The sequence below is a fragment of the Pleuronectes platessa genome, chromosome 10 (assembly GCF_947347685.1).
Source record: "Pleuronectes platessa chromosome 10, fPlePla1.1, whole genome shotgun sequence".
Classification (NCBI taxonomy): Eukaryota; Metazoa; Chordata; class Actinopteri; order Pleuronectiformes; family Pleuronectidae; genus Pleuronectes; species Pleuronectes platessa.
The window spans coordinates 13,849,141-13,872,126 of NC_070635.1; the positions used below are offsets into that span (position 1 = coordinate 13,849,141).

Consider the following 22,986-nt stretch of genomic DNA (forward strand, 5'->3'; position numbering starts at 1 on the left):
TGTGACTGACAAGCCTTTGGACCAATGAGATAACGAGACGAGGCTGTACCTCTTGACGCACCAGGAACCCGCTGGATTTCAACCAATGAGCAGACACGTCAAATGGACGCATGGTTTTTTTTCTACAATCCTGTTGTAAATAAACGAATGACAGAGACGTTGGCGACAGTTTAATTGCGACCGAAATACCGAATCGATACGGAAACCGATTACTCGACTGCTTATCAAGGTAACTGTATTTTACTGTCTTCGAACCGATATCAAGCAGAACGAGTTCATTCATCCACTGTCGGTCCCGCTGTGTTGTGAGAAGTCGCTGAATGACAAAGCAGTGAAATATTAGCTGCTAGTAGCACAGCTAATGCTAACTGCTGACATTACAAAGCCAATACACTTCTTGAAAATATCACCCAACACAAAAACAGTGTAAGGAGGTCACAACGCGGCCTCGTGGCTAGCTGTACGGTATCCCGCTGTCGTTTTATACAAGTATATAACATTAACCCAACTCTTAGCTTTCTAGCTTGTTCGGTGACCGAGCCAATATGTAACATTGCATTGATTAACAAAGTGTGTAATAACGCTACTGTCGCCTTAGAAGTGAAGTTTAGCTACATGTGCTAAAACATATGTTTGCTATTAGCATTAGCCATAATCTTAACATGTGGTGCTGTTGCATTATCTTGCAGGCTGCTGTGGCTAGGTTGATGTCATTCCTACCAGCCAGTTTGCTGCCAGCCACTGGAGACAGACACAGGTCGCTTGTGGCCAATGCCACCGGCTCGACCTGCCCGAGAGAAGTGGACTGTCAACCTCGAGAAGAGCTAGAGAGTTGGCCTCAGCAGATCCCTGTTGTCCCCACCTGGCTGTCGGACTGAAGAGGGAGAGCCTGTGGATCCACCTGCAGTGAAAGTTGTCATGTCGGAGTTAAATAAGGAGGTGGTGGATCTGGTTTGGGGGAGACCCTCCAGTGGAGTAGTGTCTGCTTCTATCTTCCGCAGATGGTCCCAAGGTATGATGCTCAGTCTGATTATATAAACGAAAGTGCTTTTGCATTCCACAGAACACCTAACATTTCATTCAGAAACAGGGATTCCACATGTATACAGGCCTTTTTCCAACACAATACCACAGGAATTTCAATCACCGGATCCTCCTTTCTAATTGAAGACTTTTTAGCTGTTAATTGATTATCAAGATAGATGTTGCTGCCTTTCTTTCTCAGTAAGTTATCAAACATCTCACGTGAGTTCACTGTGAAACATTTCACTTTGTTTAAATGAGATGTTTTTGTCTTCATCACAGGATTTGTTTTCAGTGAGAATGAGCACACAGCTCTGGAGCAGTTTGAAGGAGGCCCATGTGCTGTCATTGCACCTGTCCAGGTATGATCAGGTTTAGTTTTCCATTTGGTATTAACAGTTCCCAGTGTCAAAAAAACTGAGCCCTCAACAGAAGTTTTGTGACTATATTTCTCACGGTAGTAAGGCTATCAGGGAGACAAAAGCTGTCCACAGACATAAACACCAATGTGTCCATGACAGGAGGAGGACCTCAATTATATAGTTGGGAACTTTGTGGGAGTTACAGCCCATTCAGCAACCAAAGCTTTGGGGGCTCAGAAGTAATTGGATAGATACACAAGAAGTCCAACTAAATCATCATATTTACTGTAAATACACAGACCTCAGTGGGCACTTTGTATCTTTCCCTCTGAATCTCTCCCAGTCGTTTTCTTTTGTTTGAAGATCATGTAAGACATGATTGTGATGAATCTATTTCTGATCAATGTTTGATGATTTTTTAGCCTCAATATTATCTTCTCCACCTGCTTGGTAACCTCTTCATTTTTGCAAGGAATAGACCCAGTCAGTATTGTTTGGTTTTTCTTATAATTATTGGCAGACGAGTCATGCGAAGTGTATCGCTGCCTCCCACTAGGGGGAAAACTATAACGCATTTAGTCTCTGTAAGTGATTTATTGCAAATAGTGTTGAAAAGTGCTACTTAGTCGTTAGACTAAGTGAACACCTCTGAACACATGATGTGGCAAGTTCTAATGCCAGATGTAAGGTGACATACTCAGAGATGTCCATTTGTAATCATTTAAATACCAGATATGAATAGAGTCTCAGTCAACTTAGACACATATGAACTTTTTCTTATGCTTGAACTAATATTCAATCGACCCACAGCTGGCCAAGAAACCTTAAGTAGCCAGTGTCCACTTGCTTTTACACCCTTTTGATTTGAGAACTTTTCAGAGAAATGGCTATATCTCTCACACAAATGTATAGTTTTATTTCAAATTGTATGTGCCATGCAAGAATAAAAAAACATGTATCTGTCCAAAGACATATAGTGTAGACTCTCTGTGCCGGTCGACAATGTTAATTGACTGAAAAAAAATTCTGTTTAAAATTAAATGTATATTTAAAAACTGTGTGCAGGACATAGAAAGTGTATCAGGTTGTATTTTTTTGCACATTTGGAGACTGACTGTTTCTTCACAGGCTTTCCTTCTCAAGAACATTATCTATAACAGAGAATGTTCCAACTGGAGACAGATGTCAGGTAAATTGTCCACAGAAACCTCCAGACCATTGCTTTTACGTTTGTGTTATACTGTGTAACTGAATAGCTCATTAAATCATGCATATTTTTTTGTGTGTCTGCTAGAGGGGGAGCAGAAAACAGCCTTGTGTTCCACACTGAGTGAAATCTTGGAGTCGGCCTGTTCCAGCCCCTCCACAGGCTTCTGCCTGGTGACCTGGGCAAAGGGACAGAGCCCACACACTAGCACACATACCAAGACACAGTCACAGTCACAAACGCAGGACGTGCCAGAGAGCAGCCAGCCGCCAAAGGAGCAGCCTCCCAGTGAGTCCGACGTCTGTCATATTCACACATGAGATGCGTAATGGTGCATAACACATGGATGCTCACTTCACATAGGTCCATCTTCCCAAAAATGGTACATTTCAATGACTAACTGTTTGACAGTGTGGGTTTTTGCTGTGTTAAACTCTGACCCTATAGTGTGTGTGTGTTTTATTTTGCCTAGCTGCTCTGGCTGCTGAGGATCTTGGCTTTGAGCGATTTCACAGTGTTATTCAGTAAGTGACACTAAATATTCTCACCACAGCTAACACCTTGCATCTTTATACTCATTACTGTTTCCTCCTCAACTCAGATAATCTCAGATAATATTGCAGGTTTCCGGAGGGATCAAAACCTCATAAATCCTGGATTTACAATTGCCAATATGCAGGAATGGAATATAGAAGTACACATTTCTCAGAGGATAGTATCAGGAGAGCTGAGGGGACTGTATGTGATCAATCTCATCTGTTAAAGTTGGCCTCCACAATGATTAGCTATTTCACTCTGTTGCCGAATCAGCATTTTCACTGATTGCCTCATATAAAAAAAAAAACTCTGACTACCTCTCTTTCACACAAGCTGTCTGTCACACACACAAACTAAATTAATGCAAGGCTGCATTTGCCAGAGGAATATTGAAATTTCATCACGTTGCGCACTGGCAGCTGAGACCACAGTCAGCAAAAAGCAATGATGACTCGCAGTGAAGAAGTGCATACTAACTAAGACAGGCAATTAAAAGAGGTAGGTGGCTCACAACAGACAAGGGCAGATTTTTCTTGGCGCGTCTTATAGATTTTTGCCCCATTGATAGTTGTCTTAACCACCCCGGAATGACAGATACACTCAATACATCAGTTTCATTGACTGTCGTTTCCTAAGATCCAACAATTCTTTTTTCTTTTGAATGGTTCATAAGGCATCTTGATGTTTGTTCCTCTCATGCAGTAAGCGGACTGTCATGTCAGTGTCTGAGCTGAGAGATGAGGTGCTGTCCCTCCACCAGACCTGGGGAGGGTGCTGTGGAGTCTTGCTTTTCCTCTACTCAGTCATCCTGACCAAGGTAACATAAACAAACGGTTGCATGGAAAGAGGGGTGGAAAAATTACATATGGAATGGAAACAAAAAGATTGGTTTTGTCACTTTTTCCATATTTATCAAGTTATTAGCATGAAGGGATAAATATAGAGACTTTTGTTTTTTTGAGTTTCAAACACGAAACCCCTTTTTCTTTTGACGAAGGAGCTTTTAATCATATTTTAGGATTTAATTAATTTCTCCTGTTTGTGAAATCTATGCTCAAATATACAGACTTGTCTCTTCTGGTCTTCTCTCTGCAGGGCATAGAGAACATACGAAATGAGATCCAGGACACATTGGAGCCTCTTATTGACCCTGTGCATGGTCATGGCAGGTATAAGTACACCTCTCTTCACCTACTGTCCACATCAGTTAGACTGTTACAGCAAGTTAAATGCTATTCTGGGTCTCTTTTGTGTGGTGAAGGCTGTAAGGTGTCTTTTATTTACTTTAGAAATCTTCATTTACTTTTACTGATGTTTTTTTCTTATCTGTTTTTGCAGTCAGAGCCTGGTTAACCTCCTTGTTACTGGCCATGCAGTCTCTAATGTCTGGGATGGAGACAGGGAGTGTTCTGGCATGAGTAAGACTTCCATAAAGTTCCTGCATTTTCGCACAAACATGCCATAATCACACGCATTACCCAGAGCTCAGTTTTGTGGCCCCGGATTTAAACTACATCCATCAGTCGGCAATAATTCTTACATCCCACAGCCTTGCACAAAAAGCACAAATTAATGCCAGTTTGACGTAATTTAACAAAATTTGATTGCTGTTTTTTTTCTCTCCCTGTCTTGCAGAGCTACATGGTATTCATAAACAGGCATCAGTTGGCTTCCTCACACTCATGGAATCTCTACGCTACTGCAAGGTACAGCCATTTAAAGTTATTGAGAACATCATGAAAAGAAACAACAAATAATTCAATGTTTGTCTTTGATAAAACTGCATCGGATTTGGGGATTTTTCTTTTTTTAATTAAGATTCACTAGAAGCTGAGATGGACAACCATTGTATATACTGAGAGAGTTCCAAGTAAACAAATGAACACAAAAATGCCCACTGTTTCTTGTGACTCTGAGATGTGGGTCATTCTCAATATGTTAAGCACAAACCACATTGAGAGCCCTCATGTGAAAATATGTGTTTGTGAGGAATGGTCTGAACATACTCCCACTCTCCTTACATTTTTATTTTCTGTGACACAGGCAACACCCCAAAGTAGATGACAAAAGCAATTTAACAAAACATGTGATGTAACACAATGTAGTCATCTTGGAAAACAGGAATCTTGGCTGTTTATTTATCATTGCTAACATAAGCAAGCCCAAAAAAGCACGAGTTCTCCAAAGACAAATAATATGTTAATAGAAATTGGATAGTTGCCAAAGTAAATGGAGATGTTCGGAGTGATTTAAAAGACCACTTGATATCCAATGCTAAGAGGCCTGCTCACTGTGCACTGTTCATGTAATGTTGCACCATTAGGTTTATTGTTCTTGCATGAAAAGGAAGTTCAAGCTGAACCTGATGCAACTATTCAGAAGAGCAAGTTACTTATAAGAGAAGTTCAATATTATAATTGTTAATAAACATTTCACTAGATACCGCTGTTTGTTGAGGGTCCAGACAAGTAACATGATGTTCTTGCTCTCTGACATGTTTAAATGTGAAAAAAAATGTGCTTTGTAATCAAATGTTGTGTGTCGAACAGTCTGAGCCATGATGAAAACTACTCAAAACAGACTCATTTGTTGTGCATTCTTTTTCTCTGGCTGTGTGTGTTTTAGGTCGGGGCATTCCTCAAGTCTCCAAAGTTCCCTATTTGGATCCTTGGCAGTGAGACCCATCTCTCTGTGTTTTTCACCAAGGCAAGTTGAATACAGTCATCAATAGGCAAGCAAGCACATAATTCACACACACAGAGATACACAGTGCATAATAGAAGCCAGTCTCCTCAGAAGGTAAGAAAAAACAAAATATGGAACGTGCTTAACAGATTTAATTTAGTCCAAGTCAGATATCAATGTGAGAGAAAAAAGAGGCCGACAGGGAGGGGAGGTAAAATGAGCGCAGGAGATAGTCATATATGGCCAGTACTGTTTCTTGGCATTTTACCTATCCAGCATTAAGAGGGAAAAAAGCTGTTCCCACACACACATACACGCACACACTCACAGTTATCGTCATGCTCTTTTCCTCACGCGCAGGGGAGCACACAGTTTTAGTTTCTCAACCATCTGTGATCTACCAAACAATGTGCATTACAGAACGTATGGCCTTCATGTGTAAACCGCTGGATTTGGACTTCAATGAGAGCCTCCTTTTAGAGTATACATCTGTCTGCCTTCACTGGCAGGTTTGTTCTAACAAAAAGGGATCACACATTTTTCTGTTCTGGCATTTGTTCATAAGAACATGTTTTTGTTGTACAAAAAAAGTCCCAGGAACTCAGAAGCCCCAGAAACAAGATTAACGATAAAAAAAATGATAGAAAGAATAAGTTAAGAGATAAAACACGAAGCAAACTGTGTCTCCAGTGCATAAGGCTTGGGTGAGTTTATTTATTTAGTTTGTCAGCTTTAGTACGAGACCTAAAGACAACATGAGCAAATGCTGTTTACTTACCTGCCCAGTGTCTGTGACATTAACACTGAACAAGGGAGTGTACTCTGGATTACCACTCTTTACAAGTTGTTGCACACTGGAGCTTGAGATTGACAAATCTGTTCTGCAGAATCTAACCTTGTTTTTGAGTGAAATGTGCAGAAAACAAAACTGGAACCAGGTTCATGTGGCCACAACCTTTGGACATTCTTGGAAAAATGCCTTGCCATCATCTTCTTGCAGCTGCAGAAGCTCAGATGTACACTCATGCACACACACATACATGCACTGGGCTATGCCACAAGATACAGAAGGCTCACCCTAATTGAGGTCAACCCTGCGGTTGTACCTTTGAGAAAAACGTAGGCTCTTGGACAGGAGTATGATTCATCAGATCACTGCTCATGTGTGCGTGTGCGTCCACTTAACCTCCTTGCAGTCAAACAAGCATGTTTATCATCTCTATCAGTGAACATGTAATGTGATATGTTGATGTAGCTTGTATATAAAAGCTGGCAGTTTTGGTGGAGCAAATTGATTCTCTGTGCTGTTGGGAAAATGGCACCGGAGAGACAGAAAGATCCCAGGCAGTCATCTCCATCATAATGCCACACCCTCAAAATGCCATTGATTAAAAGCTCACTTACATGCGTCGAGCTCTGCCCTGTTAGGTCGAGTGGATCATGTGTTGCCTCGGAGATGACCCAAAGTCGTCATGCATGTGCTGAGGACTTACCGATTGCTACAACTCCCCCGGCACTGGTGACATAGTCACATATACACACTCACACACAGCATGGCTCAAACACACACATTCCAGAGAGGAGGGAACCTAATCCTGATTAGCATTAGTGTTGTATGTGTGTGCAGCTTTAGGTGGATGGCTTCCTGTAGGGAATGTGATTCCGGAGTTCCCATCTGGATCCATTTGTCCCGCTGGAGACTGGCAACACACACACACATGCATTTATACTGACGTAGATAGCTGACACTACTCTGTGCCGGCTTTGAGAACGAGGCAGAAGAGGGCAAGAACACTCAGTGAGACCCTCTCCTTCTTGAAATGGAATCTATGTTGAGAGCCTATTCGCAGCACACTGAGATTTCCCAGCATTTATGATACAAAAATACACACTACCTGGTTATGCAGCTTTTAGCTTCGATATGGAGCCATCAGCCTCACAAAAGAAGACAACCTGATCCCTGCCTCTGATGTGTCAGCGGCTCCTTCTGTCTGCCATCAGGGACGGGTGTGTATTCTCCCGAGTCGCTGTCAGTGTGTGACTGTGGCTTTCAGACCATCAGCTTAATGCCATTAGTGTTTTTTATCTAATCTACCTACACAAAAGGCCATTCCACCATCTCTGATCCCTACCCACACCCCCCCCCCCACACACACACACACACGCACACACACTCTCTCTGCCCTCCGTTGTATTAATGTGTGTGTGCTTGTGAGAGAGAGCCTGAGTGTGTGTATAATGGCATGTAATGGGATCTGTTTTTGGACAAGGGTTTCTGAGACGCCACAGGAAGGACAGAAACGAAGAAAGAGAGAGACCAAAGAAGAAGTGGGATAGGTGATGGATGAGACGTATCATGCATTATTTGTAAAGAAAGGATTCAATCCTTCCTTTCTCCTCCTTGTCTTTGAAGTATCTATTCCCTCAAGTGTACAGTAGATCGGTTCCCCAAGAAAAGGATTCCCCGCGCACCTCAACCAACCTCTTCAGATTAGTGGTCCCTCATGGGAAGGGAAGAGGAAGGAGGGAAGTAGAGAAGTAGAAAGGAAGGATGCACTTTAAAGAGCGGTCACTCAGGAACGGAGGTGGGGGTGATCCTCTTGTGACATTTTTGCTGAGTGATGAGGTTCACAGGCTGTGTCTCTGCTTCTTCAGGGAGATACATGCGTGTTGTTTGTGTATACGTCCAGTTGTCATTTTGTAGGCCAGTGATTTACTAGGAGAGAGCGGCCATTGTGACGCTTTGTGTTTGTGAACACACGCAGCGTACCCTTCAAGGGCTGGTCTTCTTCACTCAGTGTAACTTGCTCAGGTGTGAAGCTAGGACAAGACCCTTGAGTATACAGATGCATGTTCTCAGGAACATTTATGAGCCCCTTAACTCTGTCAAGGAGATTATGTTTTTGTCTGTGTTTGTTTTATAGCGGGATTATGAAAAAGCAATTACCATGAAACTTCGTCTATGTTTGGGGCTTGATGCAAAGAAGAGCCATTCAATTTTGGTGCGGCTCTGGATCAGGGGGCAGATCCACGATTTTTATTTTTTATTTATTATATGAAGAAAATCTGGGCATGTTTAGGGGACTAATAGTGTTAGAATTTTGGTGTAGACATGTATAAATCTAGTGAATTTGTTTTACAAGGGAAGTTTGGCAGTGTTCTATAATGATATATCATGACAAAGCAAATAGAAAATGATAACCTGAAACAGTCATATCAACAGAAGGGGACAATGCTGAGTTAAATAACACTAATACGGAATTGTGGCCATTACCTTCAATGCACTGTATGTAGTTTGAACTAATTGGGAATTCATATTTATTAACCACAACAGGAAACATCTATAATAGATGATTCAAATTGTGTGTTTTCTATTAAACCGGATGACTTACCAGTCTTGGTGTGATCAGAGGGTGCGGGCCATACAGAAACACAGAATAACAAAGCAGTGTACATTAACAGTCATTAATAATCAGTGACAGGTCAGACTAAAGGCCATTATAGCAGCATGAAAGGCTCTCTCTGTTAGTGTGTGTGTGGTGCATTATCCTTCCTTCTCCCCTGTGTGTTGGTCTCTGTTATGGGACCCATCATCGCGCTACATAACTCTCCTCTGGTGTCTCCTCATGTTTCTGGTGAGACACAGTCTTTCTCATCCAAGACAGCTCCATAAATCACCACTTTGTCCTGTCTGTCACACCTGAAACGCACACTCAGACGTTAACGTACAGTCGATACTGCACGCACTCCCTATGTAGCAAGAGCGTTAGGCTTTCCATTACTTCCTGTCCTCTTATATGGGACAAAGGCAAATTAAGGTAAACACAACAAACACACACTCAAGTAACAAACAATCCCACACAGACTGGCCCCTCACGTCCCTCCTCATGCTGTCATGTAGTGAATATGTCGGAACTTACGAGGAACAAGGCAGGAGACACTGTCCGAGACCTCTGCTTTGTTGCCTTGAAACCGATCCCCTCCGATGCACTGTATAGCCACTCAGGACCTCTCAGCACACACAATAGCTCTTTGGTAGACAAAAAGAAGAGAAAGAAAGAGTAACTCTAGAAAAGCACTGTGCTTACCTCTCTGTCCTAAAGTAGCTACCTGCCTGTGGTGATAATAGACGAAACAGGGACGGAAGAAAGGATGAAAATGTCATGGTTGGGAGGGAAGGAAATACTCAAGAAGCAGAGTACCTACTTAACACAGGAAAAGGCAGGTAAAGAGGGCTGTAATTAGGCAAGAGAAAGAACAAGAGGGGGAAAAGGGCCTATAGAGGATGAATTGTCAACCTAAGAGAGTAACTCAAGCATGGAGAGAAAGTTGGGTTGAGGCAAAGTTTCAGGCTGTGATCCTTTTCCAAGATTGTGCACATGGTAAAGGGATTTGTTGGATGTTTGATTCTTTATATAGGAGAGTGTGATCCTGGGAATCTGGTCTGATGATAAGAAATATAGGCTTGTGTTTGTACTGCACAATACTCGTGTTATGTGTCGGCTCTCCTGACTTAACTGAGAAGACACAAAAACACACCATTTGCTTAAGGAGAGCCCTTTGCTGCATGTTGCATTTCAATAAATGAATCGATCAAATTTGATTTATATTGGCCATATTCACATATCACCGTTTGTCTCATAGTGTATCAATGTTTTTGGTATTCGTACAAAAGCAAATGTCAAACAGAGAGGAAGGGAGCATCAATGAATTTATAATCCATGATCAGCGAGTCGGTGTCCGTGGTGACATCTGATAATGGATTATAAAAGATGATCACGACCAGAAACCAGTGTACTGAAGCTAATACAGGAGAAATGTGATCTCTTTTCCTGGTTCTTGTCAGGACACATGCTGCTCTGTTTAGAGACTTACTGCTGGAGCCGGATAGTTAGGAATTACAACAATCAAGTCTGGATGTAACAAAAGCTGCACCTTTTGAGGATTTTTGTAGATGTTGCGAAGATGAAAAAAGGCAGTCTTTGAAATTTGTTTTAGAGAAAGGACAAATCCGGATCAAAGATGACTCCCAGATTCACGATTGTTTAGTTGGAGGCAAGGGCAATACCATCTAGAGTAGTTTTTTCTGAGTTTAATGGGTAAATGTGTGTGTGTCTTCAGTCTGCATGAGTTTGAATGTTAGCGCTCTTGATAGAATAGAATACAGGACCTTGGTGCAAGCAAACACATTTCCGCAGTTGACGGGACTAATAATTGCTATTGCAGAGGTATTCTCTCAAATACAAGAACACACTGCAACACGGTGGGTTTGAGTGGAAAGAAACACTCAGACACACACTAACATACACAACTTCCCTGTGGAGCATGTTCGCTTCATGACATGTTTTCCAACTCAGCGGCATCTTCCTCGGGCCTCTAATAAAACAGGGATCAAAGACAACCAAGCAGACCTGTCATCTCACATACACAGACACACACTCGCATGCAAACACACGTACATTTCCGTGTATGTGCATGAACCTACGCTCGTGTGAATCATTGTCTAGTCTATGTTCTCATTAGCCATAGTAGCATGTGCAGACTTGCCATAATACCATGTTTTGTTTTTGTCTCTTGTCCACACTCATGTGTAAGTGCTGACATCCTGTAAACCATAGTATTATCAGTTTTTTTACACTTAATGTCTCCATTCTGCTCTGAAAGTCTGACGAACAAACTGAGCTTTTGTTCTCGAGGCTTATTGGACTTTTCATCACTTTAAGAAAATATCTATTTTTCCTGTTCAGGTAAAAGGCAAAGTTTCAGTTTATCAAAACAGTTTGTGTTTCAAGACACATACTTCACTGCTAAACCTACATTTAATTAGTTTGTCTGCTGACATGTACTGAAGCGCTGAGGGACTTTTTCAGCACTTCTTCCAGGATCAGCAGAAATACCTCTGTCCAGCCCTATGCGTCAAACACTATATCTAGCTAATGACTAATCTTCCGTCAGATTTATGGAGCCTGTAATGTTAACACATCAAGACGCTGCTATACTCTGTGTGACAGAACAGTGTGCGATTGCCTTTTCGCCTTTTTTTTCTCAGACTGTTTTTCTTTGCATCTGAAGAGCGGACAGCTGGGAGTCATCTCTTCTCGATGTGTCCCCCCTGAACCCCTCTCTCCTTGAGTAAGCCCTGACTACAGTAATAAGTGGACCGTGAAACCCAAGCAGTCTGTGTGAATCTGAGGCTCAGGCTTTTAATAAAGGCCAGCTAAAGGAGATGAGCAGGGTTCATTTGCTCTCCAAAAACATTGTGTGTTTTTCCAGAGCTGCGTTGTCATAATTACAGTCCCTCATCGAGGAACAGTGAGAACCTTCTGATTTCTCGCCTTCGCTGTGTGTGTGTGATAAGTATCTAATTTCATTCTCTCTTGGAAATATATCCATCAAATCTCTTTTTTCATATGATCCCGTTTCTCTCAATAATTATTCATGCAATATATTTTAAGCTGTGACCTCTCACCCTTGCACTCGTTGTTTGTTTGCAAAGTTGCCTATCGGGAACTGACGTTTCATTTACACGCTGTAAGTTTCAAAATATTGAATAACACTAAAAATATTAGCATGGACAAGTTCTCATGAAATCTGTGGAGGGTGTCTGATTTCCGACTTGTTGTTCTATGTGTCTTCTAAAAAGAGTTTTAAATAACCACACACAGGCGGGCGAAAAGCCTGCAGTCTTATCCTCCTCCTGCCAAGAGCTTGGTGTCTTTTGTGTATTTGTTGTTTCAACACAGTGGAACTTATAGTGAATCCCGCAATTGGGGACGACGGCGCACATTCTCCCAGGGTCTTGTGTGCGTGCTGTTCATTGCTTTATGTGCCGTTAAGTGATCTAACCAGCGCTTTGTTTGGAGCATGCTGAGGCCTTTTGGTGTAGAGATTATCAAGGTTTTCTATGCCAGCCACAAAAGGCATCACACTCTTGATTAACACACCCACTCCCTCTTTTTATGTTCTCCCTGCCAACGTTTGTTCTCTCTGAGTTTCATCAACAAACAAACATTGTAAGCCTTGTCATAAATCATGGGCTGTATTTGTAAGACTCGATTTCCTGATTGTGCGTTTGGAGTGAAAACAAACCGTCTAAATTTATCAGCAGATCAGTTAATAAGCTGATGGGCTCTGGTGATTGCACTGGCCCCTTAGATTACACACACACACACACACACACGCACAGTGCACACTAGCAGTGCATCACACACTGTTACAACGTGGTTCTTATGTTGGCTGCATGTCTTGGCGACAGTTTGTTGTACATTAGTCCTGCTAAACCCTTGACGAGTACAATCCCAATCTTTTAGTTGTGAGTAGGTCTTAATGACTGTCTGATTCCTCGCTCAGTGGTTCTAATGTTTCAACACTGATGAAGCCACATTCCCCCATAATATGATCTAATCCCACCTCTCGTCCCTTCTCTATCCCTCTCAGTCAATTAGGTCACAAATCTCTACATGGTCAATTTTAGGTCAGACCTCTTCATGCCATCAAGAATTATCTCACCTTTTAATCTTCTCTCTCCACCCTCTTTGTCTCTGTCTTATTTCTTCCTATCTTTGTGTTCCTCCCCCCTGTACAGGAGATTTCCTTGGTAGGCCCGGAGTCTCCATCAGAACAGGCCAGGAGGGTCTTCCAGTCATTTGATCCTGAAGGTAATGAACGTGATTTATCATCATTTATTGTGCACGTGGTCATTATCTTGCTGAGTCATGTCTCCTGCTCTTCACCCCCTGCACACTTGTTTTTATGGAACATACTTTATTTGCTCATTAGTACCCCAGGTAAATGCAGATCCTGGCACACAGATGTATTTTTTTTAATCCAAACGTTCAATTTAACACAAAACAAACAAGTTGAGATAACAACATCTGCCTGTTCTCTTCTTCCTGGATGAGCAGAGGCATCTATAACCTCCATTGTTCCCTTCGTCCCGTCTTTCTTGTTTCCCGTCTCTGTTATTTTTCTTCTGCAAACATAAAGAGTCTTCCCGGTCTCATCTCCACTGTTGTTGTTTAGGTTGGTGAGATCAGCTTCTCTAACAGCTGAATCAACCATCCTGCTGTTTCCCCTCTCTTCCTCATTTTCCTAAAACCTCCTTTCTTGTCACTTCCAGGTGACTGGGGTAAAAGGGGAAGGACACGGGGCACAGAATAATGACAATAGGGAGTTTAAGAGAAGAAACGAAACTGATGTCACAAGCATTTTTCACTCGTGTAGCCTCAAGATTGCAGTGCGGGGTGTTCATGCCTTAATGAGAGAGCAGTGAAATTAAACATTTTGTGTCGACATCTGTTGTGTATTGTTTCTCCTCTGCCGTGCAGAAGAAAGAGGAGGCAGAGATGTGGAGAGTCGCACTCAAGACACGAGCACATTAACAACACACACTTGGAGATATTCATTTTTGCAAGAGCGTCCAGCCAAGGACCTGACTAAATCAAGAGTTGTACCTCGAACATTCATATTTATCTGTTACTGAGAAATTAATTGTGCTTCACTCTTTTCGCCTGAAACAGTATCATACACAATGTGACTCGTAGATACAACTTGCTGATTTGTAGAGCTCCTTATTGTAAGTGGTGCATTGATATGAAACAGAAAATATGTAAACATCAACTGTCTGTCACCTTTTTCCCTCTTTTTTTTCTCTATCTCGCTCTTCGTGTTCCACAAAATGCACAAAGATACACAAACGAATGACTGGGCCATAGTAGATGTACTGTACAGGACACACATGCGTTCACACTATATAGTCTATGCACATATGCCATAGCCAGCAGCGCAGTTGAGTGCTGTGCAATGGGCCCATAAATCTGCCTGTGTCACATGGAGAGTCAGCACAGCCCCCTGTGTTGTGGAGAAAGGGCGCCAGACGCATTCACACACACAACAGTGACTCACTAGTCATACACTCAGAAACCCACTATCTCCGCACGGTCTGTAAAATTGTCGTGTTTGTCATTTTCCCTGTGTTGTGTTGTGTGTGTGTGTGTGTGTGTGTTTGTGCCCTCTCTGCTGGCTGTCACACTCTCAGTTGTCACATAGAGAGTAAACATCTGGCACTGAAAAGGCATGACTGAGTTGAGAGCCGAGAAGCAGAGCGCTTGTCATTTAATCTTCCTCAAAACACACTTGAGGCTTATGTATGCATCTAAACAACAGCCCACACATGCTCACATGTTGTAAATGCCCACACACACACACACACACACAATCTTTCGGGCAAGAACACATGTTAGTGTTTAAAGCTTCTCCGCTCAGGTAAAGCGATCATCACGACCATGGAATGTAGGTCAGCGAGAAGTTTGTGTGTCTGTGTGTGTGTATATTGGATTTTCTTTTGTTTTTTTTCTATTGTGAGCTAATTCCCCAGAGTTCATGATGTTAATGGTGCTTGTCACATTTGTGTGTAGGTAAAGGCTTCCCCTGGTTTTCATCGGAAGCCTGTGTTTTATGTTTTGTCCAAGGTCAGCCAGTGCATCAGTTTTCTCTTTATGTGTCTCTCTCTCTCTCTCTCTCTCTCTCTCTCTCTCTCTCTCTCTCTCTCTCTCTCTCTCTCTCTCTCTCTCTCTCTCTTTCTCTCCCTCTCTTACGCTCTCTTTCTCTCTCCCTCTCTGCAGATAATGGCTTCATCCCTGAGTCTCTGCTGGAGGATGTGATGAAAGCCCTTGACCTTGTCTCGGAACCCGAGTAGTAAGTGTTTGCATGCTCAAGGCTTTATGTTTGTGTGTATATCAGCCTGTGTGTGTGTGTGCGTGTGTGTGGGTGGGTGGCACCTGTAGTGCTTCTAAAGTTCTACCTCCTAAGTCACGGCCAGGCCGGGTCAGCCGCCCCGTGCTCATGTTTCACTAGCAGCTAACTATAAAGAAAGACCAGAGCGAGCTCACTATAAAAGCCGTTGAAGAATGAAGGAACGAAAGTCAGAAACTGAGGCTTAGATCATTAACGGCAGGAAGAAAGACTGTGAGAGGGAGGAAACGCTTTAAAGTGCGGCTTCAAACAGAAGCACGTTCTCATCTGTGGAACAGTAAGACCCAACGCTGCAGCCAAGTCACCGGACCACTGATCTGCTCTGCAGACCCACAGATGGCTGATGCATCACAATGATACTCAGCAAATTGGGGGGGGGGGGGTTATGCAAGGATTCCTCTGTGTGAAAAAATGTGAATCTCTAGTGTTTGGGAGGATGATTGATTTGAGTATCTAGAAGTATTAAATCCAAGTCTTTCATCACTTATGGAGGATGAGCTGTAACTGTTTTCAAGTTGTCTGTGATGGACTAAACATACACGCCTGAAACTGTTTCCACAAATCGTGTGACCTATGACAGTCAGCTGCTGCGATTTGTGGTTAACCGACTGTGGACAATGGCTCCTCTTAGCAAGTCAGTATATTGCTCTGAGGAATAATAGTCTTTTGATCATTTGATTTGTAGTGTCTCTGGCAGCATTATCTAACGCAAAGATCTGGAAAACAGCAACTTTTCTTTTTATGATGCAATTCAACTTTGACTTTTCATGATAAAATGTTTGAATCCACCAAAAACTAAAACATTTCCTTTAGATTTAGATCATTCAAGTCAATATTTAATAATTGTTTAAATTGCAATCTGTGATAAATAATAGTGTCCTTAGTGTTGTAAGTAAATCCCTGGGGCTCTCACTTAGTGTTTCTCGAGGAAATACATGATATCCAATCATTTTCAAAAGATATTCACAGAATTAAATGCTTCACTGTAGCACTGAAGTTACAGAAAACTATTCACAAACTCTTATTTCCTCAATGCAGAGCCAGCTGTATCTGTTTGTAATTCTTAAAGAATCCATATAGCTTCAAATGATTCCCACGATTCCAGACACATCATATGACTGCATTGTAACCCTAACACAAGGATGGATTGGACACAAGGGATAAATGTGGCCCGCTCAATGTAGGCACTTGTATGCACCATCCGCTCATGACTGCTCCTTTTTTAAATGGTGATGTCATTCGCACCATGCAGTGGATCGAGAACAAACCCGCTGCTAACTGTTAACTCCTCAGATCCCCATGAACACAAATCTTCTTGTTCCCAATGTTGAGATCTGTCCATAGCTTCTGCCAAGGAGGTTATCTTTTCACCCCTGTTCATTTGTGTGATTGTTTGTCAGCAGGATTATGCGAAAACTTCTAAACAGTTTTCCACAAAGCTTGGCCGAAGGATGGACATGAGCCACTTTCTTTAACATTCGGACAGAGGGTTTTGTTTTTTTAACATTTTCACCAATTTCCAGGACATAATTATGGATCTTGTTGAAAAAAATCTGGTATATTAAGTGGACTGATATCAATAAGTTTGTGCAAAACAAATTTGGATCTAGTGGATTAAATGTGGTTTCATCAGGGGACTCTTGGGACTTGGTGGAGGTATGAGCTCTACTGAGCTCTATCATTCTAGTTGAACGCTGTGCGGATTTTCTCTTTTCCTCCCCTGCATAGAAAGCAGAAGGTTGTTTTGAATTGTCAGTGTGTGTGGTTCAGTGACACTTCAGCACGGTCACTATCAACTCTGCCGCCTGCTGCTTGTACAACGTGTACAAATCGATAGATGAGTACATAATCAGTGCTTTCCCCCTGTGTCTGGGCACAACCCCTGCTTCTCTCCTCACTGCCTTAAAAGGGCAATCGGGCCAGATTTTATTTTTTTCATCCCGGTGGAATAATAATAACACTGATCCAACAAGTAGGAATGTCTGGAAAGAGGTATATTTAGTTGCACCATGGATTTCGTGAAAATTTGCACCAGTTACCAAAACAGGCATCATAAGTTCGCACTGGGCGATCACACTTTGTCTTTATCGCAGTTTTTTATATACACAAGACATCACAGGCTGCTGTTTTGTTTCCCCTGTTGAATTGATCGTGCATGTTCCTCCAGGCAGGTTCTCTCTCTGGGTTCCTGCATCTGTTTTCTTCTACTCCAGTGATATTTACTTCCTTCCTTATTCATCACTGTTTCTGTGTCTCAGTGTCAGTCTGGTGAAGACTAAGCTGGATCCCGAGAGTTTGGGCATAATTCTTCTGGGCCCGTTCCTGTTGGAGTTCTTCCCCCATCAGGTATGTAAAAGTGTTTAGAGGTGGACTTCCACTTCAAAATGACAAACAACTTCTCATCCAGCCTTACAAACCGATACCAGAGTCAAAACACATTGTAAAAGAGCCATGCGCACACACACACACCTACAGTAGGTGACACCAATGTCTATTTCTCAAGCATTTGTGGAGTTTTTTCGTCTCAGCAAATCAAACGTTTGCCAGAAACATTCCTGTGGCGTCTCATGTGAAATCTATGCGTGCGTTCGACATCATATGACATAACTCGCCGAGGCGTTTGGAAAGTGCAGTGAAAAGCCTTTATGAGGTAGAGCGAGCGAGCAAGACAGAGGGGGAGAGAGATAGAGGGAAACTGTGTTAAAGTGATCAGGGCTTTAGGGACTCACCAGAGGAACGGCCCCGAGCCGCAAAGAAATTATACTACCATTAGCCAACTGGACACACACACTCAGACACACGTGGGACTGGGGTTAGGGTTAGGGTTTCATATATAGGGACATAAACACGAGAAGCTGGACACGCTCGCAGACAACACACCCTATTAGCGTTCTCCACCTTCAAGCCAAAGTCATGGGAGGTGTTTTGGCTCAGTGTCACTGTTTGGACCTTTTTCTATTGTTGGCTGCTTTGTTGTAATTGGAGCTTTGCTTCAATGCACCAATATACACGCACACCTCTAAATCCAACTCACAGGATATAACGTAATGTAAAGCCTTGCAGGCCGAGACATAAACATGTTCTGTCTGTGGGTTTCCACCCCCGTCGCTATGTGTTTGACCGAAGACTCTTTGACAACACTGCATGTTTTTCACTGTGCTCCATGTCTGTGTTTCAGGATTCAGGAATCCCAGACTCATTTCCCGTCTACCACTACAATGGACTCAAACAGTCCAACCACAACGAGAGGGTAAGAAACTCAGGTTTTTAATTCCTTCTCGTATTCTCTTACGCACTTAGTATTTCTCTTCGTATTTTCCTGTCATCATTCATTCATACACACACACACTTACACTTACACACACACACAGACACACACACACACACACACAGTTGGAGGCAGTCTGCCACTCCAGAATAAACAGTAGCTATAGAGAGCTTAATAGCCTGTCCATCCTTCCAGAAACCTTGGCTTAACCTCCTGTTTCTTTTGAGTCATTTCAATACGGAGGCCACTGTCAGCAGCCGAGTGATGATGAATGGTCAAATACAGGCCTATTAAGGAGGCTTAGTTTGATGGATGATTGTCAGTGGGTGTAGCTGGTGTGGCGGTGCACAAACCGGGGACTCAGGAATATCACTTTCTTCATCTGTCAATTTGGTCTAGTCTGTAAAATTTGCTCTTTTTTTTTCCCATACTGCTACCTGAAAACGTAGGAATGGCACCACATGTGTGCCTACACAAAATAACACGCCTACACACACATGCAGCAAGGCGCCTATAAGCTTGTGATGGCATTTCCATTCCCATAGCTCTAGATGGGAATAACAGACCTGCTGACAGCAGTCTCCTGCAGCGTGCGTGTGTGTGTTTGTGCGCTTGTGAGCATCTGTTGTATACCTGCATCCATCCCTCTCCAGTTCACCTTTGACCCTTTCAAGGGAAGTGTCTGAAAGGATTGATGGAGTTAAAGCCTGTCAAAGTTGACAAAGGAGTTTGAATATCTTTGTTTGGTTAACTCTGTGTTAACTGTGTATTTACATGTGTGTGTTTTTTAGGTGGAGTATGTGGAAGGGACAACCTTGGTGCTAGGTTTTGAGGACCCCATGGTTCGGACTGACGACACTCCCGTCAAGCGCTGCCTACAGACCAAGTGGCCCTACATCGAGCTGCTGTGGTCCACTGACCGCTCCCCGTCACTGAACTAGCACTGACTGTCTGTGTGTGTCTGTGCAGGTGGATAGACCACTACTGCTTCATGCGCACAACGCCCCCCCCCCTGCATCCCCTCTTTACATTGACTCCGCCAGGTCGCCAGGTTGCAAAGACTCCGACACATAGAGAACGCACACACAGCCACACGACAACAACAAACAGAAGAATGAGAAAACCCACAGACGTACACCGACACGAGATGGAGACAAACACTTAGACAGACTACACATCCACGCTTGAGATCTATTCTTTGCCTTCTAACTTACATTCCACACAAATTCACAAACTCACCTTTACAGTACACAAAGGCATTTATTTTCTACAGCTCTGCTCTGTGCCGACACCTCTGCTACAGTTCAGCAGTAGACAGCGAGACCTTATTTAGGGAGCAGGCTGGCGATGGTTCGAAGACTAGAGTGTTTCACTAAATCACGTGCTGAACCACACGTACAGCCAGTCGACTGAAACACTACTGTTACTGCAGCTATAGGACTGTTTGAGGGAAAACCTACCAAAGCCTTCCACATAGGAGAACACATTAACAAACACACACACAGACACAGACTCACACACACACACACACACAGTCACAGCTACTGATAAGCGTTTACAGTTTAAAGGGACCAACCCAGACGCAGAGACCCCTGTGATAATGAGCAGGGGGATTCTTGAGTGTTTTCACCCAGATGGTTTAGTTGCTCTCTGTGAGTGTGTGTGCTTCATGCACCACACTGGGATGTTGGCCAAGTGTTCATGTATTTATTATCACACACACAAGGTTCTGTAATAAACACTTTTTTGTTCACATGTTGTCTTGCTGGTGGCTTTGAAATCACACACACCCTGTGTCCATTTTCCAATACATTTCATGTCTTGACCTCGACATGGGACCGCCTCGGGTTTCACCGTGTCCGAGGTCTGGTTCCCCCTCTTCACTAAATCACAGGCCAACGTGTGCCGTGTCCCCTCAGAGACCCCAAATCGAGTATTAACTAAATCTCTAAGACACTGATGGGGACTTAATTACCTCTCTCTAGCCTCCCAAGATAGAACACTGCATTTTACTGTTGGCTCACTATCAAAAATTCCCAATAGACGACAATGGAAACACTGCCGTTTTATAAGGCATCATAAAATCAGTGGTATGTGGCTACTGTTTAGTGTTTTATTGAGTCATCACGTAGCAAATGTTAGAGGAATATCTTTTTACGCTATTTACTGCAAGAACTTATTCCTGGCTAAGGAAGAGAGCCAGGTATCGTAACTCTGTGTTAGTGTGTGTACAGTTAATGCCTGTTCGGCATCTGTGCACAGGAGTGTTGTAATATGTTGTAATATTGGCTGGGTGTGTGTCTAATGGATCTGTCTAATGGAAAAAGGATGTGAGCCTAATCTGACACATCAATCTGCTTAACAGTTGCATTATAAGTTTGTAAAAAGGGAAGGGGAACATGGACAGTGTATAAAATATAAAGCATTTCTGTGCCTGATCCCTGATCAGAGCACATTAGCAAACTGAGGGGACGTAACCTGAAGAGAATGAGTAAATTAGTGTATTCCTGAAAATTGGATATCTGTGGGAATTTAATTGGATGAAAGATGGTGGAGAAAATAATCAGACACTGAAACTGCACTACATTAAAACGCTAGTTACATGGTGGACTACATTATAACACAGACGCACTAAGGCCAAATAGGGCAAAAGCCGAGGAATGTGTCTGTCTGCTGCCTCCTCGCTACATCACCATCACCATCTCTCTTGTGTAAGAAGAAACAGGACACATCTGCCTCTACAGTATTCGCTTCATGTTTTATTGTTTTTTTCCTCTTCTGTTCATCTTAGATTTACATAGAAACAGCTGAGAAGGACCAGACCCTGTCCTTTACCCTCGCTCCCCTCTGTCTCTCTCTCTCTCTCTCATACACACACACACAAACACTCAACTGTTGCACAAAAAAGGAACCAGGCAGAAGGTGAATCGACTCCGCACTCATTTAAATGAAACAATAAAGGAAGGGGGATAGAGTTGCAGGACGGATGGAAATCTGTTAAAGGAGGAGTGCGGGGCAGGTAGAGGAGGAGAGAAAGTTCTCCATCTGGCAGGTCAAGGTTTGGGTTTCTCCTCGTACAACTCGTTCCTTCACCTTCTCACCTGGTTCTTATCAACTCTGCTGACAGCGAACGCTCCAGTGCCACTGTGACTCCGCTGCACTGTTACTGCACTGAGCCCGGCTGTGGAGTTGAATGCCCATAAAGCTCAGTTTAATTGTAAAAAAAAACATCAAAAGCTGATCAATTGCAGATTGGTCTGACTGGAAGTGGGTGCACTCTTTCTCTCTCCCCTCACACATGCACAGAGGGAGACCCTTTGATAAGAAAAGTGTGCTGGGATAAATATGCAACAAAAAAACAGCTTGCATTTGGCTTGTTGCCTCTTAAAAACTTATTTTATTGCAGGATAATATTTTCAGCAGGAACGAAGCAGGTTGCCTTTGAGGAGGTTTGGGTGGGGGGGGGGGGGGGGGTCGTCTGGTGTTGAGTAATACAGGGAGCGAGCAGCCAAATAAACTGACCAAAACCTGCACATGCAGCTCAAGAGATTTCTCCCATAAGCCGACATAATAATTACTGACATAATTACAAGTGATTATTCTCAAGGGTAGGAAACGTGCCATTTTTTTTCTAACGGCTCGTTTGGCCGAACCGGCCAATAAAGAAATACAAGGTGGGTTAATTTATGGACCATTAATCTCCGTGCGTAAAGTGCCTGTGTACATTAGACTGGGTCGATTGGAGAAGGTGGCTATAAATCTCACTTCGGGGTTATTTATTGTTTCAGGTCGAAGCCCCCAAATTCGCCACGGAAAAGTTGGCTGCGCTTTAGAAGGAGCGGTGACGCGCGGGCCCCTTTTGCGCGCTCAGATGTGGTTTGGTCCTTGTAATATGTGTGTGTGCGCGTGTGTGTTTCTGTGTGTGTGTGTGTGTGTGTGTAGGGGGTAAGGTTTTGTGCAGAGGGCGGGGGCGCGGCTGAGCAGTCTTGGAGCCCGGGCTGTGCGCGGACCCGGTGGTTTAAGGATGTCAGGAGGCAGTTTTTGGAGAGAGCGCAGCAGAGCGCACTGATCCAGTGTCAGACCGCCGCTGTGGGACTTTAACCCGGGGACAAAGCTCCATCACCTCACCTGCACCGAGGAAAGCTCTCTCA

General features: G+C 43.1%; 1 protein-coding gene across 1 annotated transcript; it reads left to right on the forward strand.

Annotated features, from left to right (window-relative positions):
• The first annotated feature begins 71 nt into the window (after positions 1-71).
• On the forward strand, positions 72-20,588 carry mindy3 (MINDY lysine 48 deubiquitinase 3). The gene is made up of 16 exons (XM_053432621.1): positions 72-229; positions 690-1,012; positions 1,306-1,385; positions 2,514-2,574; positions 2,680-2,880; positions 3,065-3,116; positions 3,832-3,946; positions 4,225-4,298; positions 4,468-4,547; positions 4,765-4,835; positions 5,755-5,835; positions 13,400-13,472; positions 15,438-15,510; positions 17,826-17,913; positions 18,746-18,817; positions 19,627-20,588. The coding sequence occupies exons 2-16, from the start codon at positions 919-921 to the stop codon at positions 19,774-19,776; spliced, it is 1,365 nt and encodes a 454-aa protein (XP_053288596.1). The 5' UTR covers positions 72-229; positions 690-918; the 3' UTR covers positions 19,777-20,588.
• Positions 20,589-22,986: the final 2,398 nt, after the last annotated feature.